The sequence below is a fragment of the Mandrillus leucophaeus genome, unplaced genomic scaffold (genome assembly GCF_000951045.1).
Source record: "Mandrillus leucophaeus isolate KB7577 unplaced genomic scaffold, Mleu.le_1.0 Scaffold236, whole genome shotgun sequence".
NCBI lineage: Eukaryota > Metazoa > Chordata > Mammalia > Primates > Cercopithecidae > Mandrillus > Mandrillus leucophaeus.
Genome location: NW_012102432.1, coordinates 1,048,523 through 1,053,923, shown reverse-complemented (window position 1 = coordinate 1,053,923; position 5,401 = coordinate 1,048,523). Strand labels below are relative to the sequence as shown.

The window sequence follows — 5,401 nt, the reverse complement described above, 5'->3', positions numbered from 1 at the left end:
GCCAATATGTGGAAAAAAACTTTTTCAATGGAAATTTCCCTCTTTTTAGGGTCGAAAAGACGCTCTGCAACTGAAGTATCCCAGGCAACTTTATTCATTCAAAAAAATCAGAGCGGAGTCAAAAGCACAAATCCATGAATTGGGCGGCGAAGTCTGACTCCAGAGATAACGGCTGAACCGGGTTTGGAGAGACTGAACCCGCGCCGGTGCTCCTCCCGTTTGCTTGGACATGTTTGAGTACCACAGCTCTAACCCGCCACTTCAGCTGCACTGGCGGGTTTGTGGGGACGCAGCAACTCCGTCCCGAGGGCGGCTGAGTCAGCACCCGTGCCCGCGGCTTTGGGCGGCCGCTGGAGGTTCCTGTTAGGCCCGGCCCGCTCACCGGGATCTTCCCTGCCTCCGTCCAGTCAGCCTCCAGGAGGGCGCCGCCGGCCGCCGTGACTTAAGCAAGGCACTACTATCTCCATCGGCCGCCGCCTCGGCCGTCTTCCTGCCCAGAGTGCGACAAAATCTGGCCAGCCTTCCAGCTGACGCCGCTCGGCCAGGGCCCTGCAGCATCGGGGCGGGATAGAAGGAATCCGCAGACCAGACGCTGAAAGTTGGCGCTCGCTGACGCCCCGACGCCCTCCCTCCACGACGCATGCGCCCACGGGCAGTCAGCGCGGGTCCCGTCTCCGGTGACGTGGCGGTGCGGAGGCGGAGCCAAGACCGGCGGCGGGAGGGTGGGGGAGGAAGAGCGAGGTGAGCGCGGACGTCAGAGTGGAGAGCGGAAGGTCAGGGAGGCTCGGAGCGGAAGTGAGACTAGGGAGTCTGTCCGCCATTGTGGACCCGAGAAGCGGAGAGCGAGAGGGGGAAGAGGAGCGTGCAAGCGGAAAAGACGGGCCTCTTCCTCCGACTCCCGAGCGCGAGGCCCTCATTTTGGGTTCTCAGCGAGTGGCGGCAGCGGCGGCGGCTGGAACAATCACTCGGCCAAGGGCGACAGCCAACTGCTGTGAGTGCACGGGGAGAGGCCCAGGCAGCGGCGGCGGCGGCGGCTCTCGGGTTGCGGTGAAGAATGTCAGCCACTAGCGTGGATCAGGTGAGGGAGCAGAGGCCCCAGGCTCGGCGAAGGCCCGAGTCCCGGAGCTCCACCCTCGCGCGGGGCTTCGGCTCCTCCCCGTCACCGCCGCTGCCGGCCCCATAACGGTGCCCCGGGCGCAAGTTGCTGCGGTGTAGCTGCCTGGGCCGGGGCGTACGTCTTGGCCCCGTAGCCTGCGGGCGGGCGCGGTGCCGCGGTGGGTGGGGGCAAGGACCGGTCTTAGGGGCCTTAGGACACATCCTGAGGGCGGCAGACATGGGGCTGAGACCGGGCGAGCTCTGGGAGAAGGATTCCGAGTGGCGGGTGGGAGGTTTAAAGGCCGGGGGTGGTTGGGAAATTGGTGGCTGTGGAGGATATGGTGGGTTTTTACTCCTACGCGGATAGTCTAAAATAACTTGTCTTTGATAATGCCTTTGATTAACACACTTTCTCTCTTCTTCCTTTTTCTCCTCTTTACCGCATCTTTCGTCTTGCTACACAGAGACCTAAAGGGCAAGGAAATAAAGGTGAGTTTGGATTTTTTTTTTCTTACTGCTCAATGTTGCCTTGATGTTACTTTTAAACTCTGTGAGGGTTTTTTGTTTATTTTTGCTCCCTCTTGGGAAAAAATGTAGGATTAGAGAAAATATTCATTATGGCTAAGGTAGCCAAGTTCTATCCAGAACTTCGGTAGTTCGTTGCTTTGAAGCCACTTTATAGAAACCAAAGTAGTACGAGAAACAGTTTCCTTGTCAGTTAAGCAGAAATTGGTGTGAACCTAGTGGTATTTCTTTGGTTTTCCAGTTTATCTGTGTTATGTAACTTCTGCCACAAAAAATTTCTACATATGTATGTAGACAAGTATATTCTTAAAGTGGACATTTTGTTTGACATGTCTGGATTACACTGGAAAATGGAACTCTACATAGTATTCCATCACATTAATGAAAATTGTACTGTTAATCACAGATTCTATTGAAGTCAGTTGCAAGGAGGCAACAACACGAGAGAGATTAGAATTAAGTAGGCATGCCATCTTGCACTGTTGTCCTGATTACAAGGTGTGAATCAATCTGGTATTCTATAAAGGGCTGAGAATAAAATAATTTGTGACTTTCTTTCAGGATTTTATAATTTCCTCTTTAGTAAAAGTAGCGTTGAAAGAAAAGTGTTTTTTTTTTTAAGTGTGTTTTGTATTAATATGGAACAGTGCAGTCAGCTGACTACATTAGTCATGTGACATTTAGTTAAGTATAGAACAATAACTGCTTTCTTGGGATAGTGCCAATTAAATAACATCAAAGCAAATTATATGTAACATTTTGTAGTGCTTGAAATTACGCTAAAATTTGCTTTCTGTTGATTTCAGTAACACAGTGTTGCAAATTAAGATCTATAGTAGCCTTTTAGATATAGATTGTCTTTGGTGCCTTTTAAATTCTTGTTAGGGTATTTATTTGCCATTGCAAATTTGGTGAATTTAAAATAATAGGTTTTGGAAATGTAGATTAGTTAATTTCCTTTGAAATGTGGAATTTGTACATGCCAATTACATGGCACCATATTAGGTAACATTTATTGGTTTGTTTTTATTAAAGATGTTTTCTTGCAGTATATTTAGACATTTTAATTTTTAAAATTTCATTTCTAGAATTTTTTGTTATTGTAAGCGTAAACCTGAAATAAAATTGGATATTGATTTATTTTAAATGAGTTTTTAAAAATTTGTGAATTTTAAAAAGAATGATCCTTTAATTTCTTTTTTTGCTAGTCTACCCATTAGGAATTATATAGACTTGGAGATTGTGAAGTTGTCATTATTGCCTAGCATAAATTATTTTATCCTAGATCTGTGGGGAGGTGGCACTTTGCAAGGCTATTTGAAATGCTAAGTGTTTTGTGTTACCTGCTTTAAGGTAAGTACACAAGTTCTATGAGGTACTTGTTTGTTAAAAGAGTCTCTACAGCATTGTAAGTCAGTAAAATAAATTTGATTTATGAGTGGTCATTTCACTTAGGTAGGCACTGGTGGCATCTTTGGTATTAGGCATGAGTTATCTATAAACTGGATAATATATCCACTGTTTGCAAATAAGTATTTTTTGGTTATTTCAAAAATTTTTATCCGTCAGTATCACTTCTGTTAGGTGTATTCAGACACATACACTAAGTGTTTATTTTGATAGTTTTTTATTCTCAAGAAATTTTCTTTCTTTCCCCCTTGTTGTTCAGTTTATTAATTTCATATAAGGTTAGAATAATGGATTGGGATTCCTTGGAGTCCTGAGTTCTAATACTGCCTTTGGCTACTGACTTGCCAAGTGAGCTTGAAAACATTCTACTTGTTTGTCAGAATCTCCCCTCTATAAAATAAAAATAATAACTCTAGTCATTATTCCTGTGGTATGTTGTGAGGATTCTTATAATTACAATAGTTCGCTGCTCTAGTAGCAATTAACATTTGCTGGATTTCTTTTCACTTTCCTCACTTAATCTATTTTTAAGATGTGGGAAGACTCCTTTGCATGGAGCCTTGGCAGGAGGGGAAAAATGTTACTGGCCTGAAAGTATTGCTAATCATTTAAGTTCCTTAAAAATGGCAGATGCTACAAGTGCACAAATACACATATACGTTATTTGTATTTTTATGACTCTGCAGGGAGAATTACAAGGCAAAGGCAGCACCACCAGTGAACCTCATATTAGTAGCTATGTGTGTATTTGAGAAAAGCTGTTCTGCCTTAGCTTGTTTCCAGCTAGTAAAATTATTTTACAATTCTGTTTACTTTTATTAAGTTATTTTTCTTTAACTACAAGCTCAGTATTCTAAATATGTGTAATCTTGAATTCAGAACTTAGCAAGCTTATGAAAAATATATGTCCTTGAGAAGCTGGTGTCAGTTAGAGTTTTGAACACATAATCCTTTTCAGTCAACTTACTCTAATTTCAGAGATTCTGTTTCTTTTCTGAATTGTCTTCAGTTGACAGCATTAGCCTAACACCTAGTTTTAGTGTCTTTGATTTTCTGTATATCCTTAATTACTTAATTCATTACAGAAGCCAAAAGGAATTCTAAATAAGTGTCTTTGATATGGCAAAAATGTTTTTGTAGAATAAGTAATAATTCAAGGTTTACTTGTTTTCTAAGTTTGAATTCTTTTTTTATTAATAGACTGTCCCTGTGTTAAATATCAGAACTCTTTATTATCCTTGGCAAGAGTAGTACCAAAGGATAGTAGAAATTTAAGGATAATTATTGCCTATTGGTTCATAATTTAATACTGACTTTGTATTTTTTTTTATTATTAACAAGTAGAATTTTTGCTTATTGGAATAAAGGTGTGCAGTGCTTTTATTTGGGAGTACTATGGATGGAAGTGTCAGATGCCATACTTACAGTCTTAGGCCTTACTGCCTCCTTTCTCCTATTCCTAAGTTTATAAATAGCAAGTTCATGGAACAGGATTTATCTTTTTCCTCCTCTCCACTCTCTTCCAACAGAGAGGCATATGCATTGTTTTATACAACTATAATTTAAAATAATTAGGTTAAATTTGGCTAAGGTTTAATTTTCAGGAAAGTAGTGGAAAATGTCTTGCATTTTGGCAATATTCAGTTGTATTCTCTCCTCATCCTCCCAAGAAATGATTTCAAAGCACTTTACTGTCATTATTTTAGGCTTCATTTTATCAATCCTCACAACGTCCTTGTAAGGAGATAGAGGGTATATGGTATTGTCGCTGTTTTTGTAGGTGGGGAAACATGATGCACAGATCTGTTGACTTTCCTAACTTGATGTAGTCAGGACCAGAGCAAAGAATCACCTGGCTCCTAAGGCCCATGTTCTATCTTGATTTGACTCTGTTTCATAGAGCAGAGGAAACAGGCGAAGAATCATGTAAGTCATCTGTTCTTTTTTCCCCTGAAGAACTTTTACAGACTATGGAACTAGCTTGGATTTCAATTCTATTTAATGGTTTTCAGACTCCAAGACATTAGTTTGTCGTTAAGTAATATGCAAAAACGAAAGTCTTTACGATCGTTTTCTTAAAGATACACTTCCAAAACTTAAGGGCTAGTTTAATGCAAATAACTTCTCAGTATATGTGAAGTACTTTTAATTGAACTTTTTTTTTAAGTAGATTAACTTCTTGTACTATATTTTAAGACTTTGTAGACATTTATGCATCATTTAAAAATGACTGTAGACTGTATTTGTAATAGTATATGGGTTGTTCTCAGGCCTAGCCTTAGAAGAGAAAGAATGGAACAGAAGAAATAAGTAAAAATAGCAGTATAATATACAGATAAATTTTAAGTAAGTACTTTTTTTTTTTTTTTTT

The 5,401-nt window shown here is 41.0% G+C and overlaps 1 protein-coding gene across 6 annotated transcripts in view; it reads left to right on the top strand.

Moving 5' to 3' along the window:
- The first annotated feature begins 729 nt into the window (after window positions 1–729).
- YTHDF3 (YTH N(6)-methyladenosine RNA binding protein 3) overlaps window positions 730–5,401 on the top strand; it is a 58,020-nt gene continuing 53,348 nt past the window's right edge. For 2 of the 6 annotated variants that reach the window (XM_011982158.1, XM_011982155.1), the window contains exons 1-2: window positions 730–1,078; window positions 1,560–1,584. Coding sequence is in view for 3 of the 6 variants with exons in the window: in XM_011982155.1 (XP_011837545.1) it covers window positions 1,055–1,078; window positions 1,560–1,584 (49 nt within the window). In the remaining 3 variants the exon portion in view is untranslated. Of the gene's footprint in view, window positions 1,079–1,179; window positions 1,285–1,559; window positions 1,585–4,810; window positions 4,957–5,401 lie in introns of those variants that run through there. The other 4 variants (XM_011982153.1, XM_011982154.1, XM_011982156.1 and 1 more) reach the window with 4 other exon arrangements.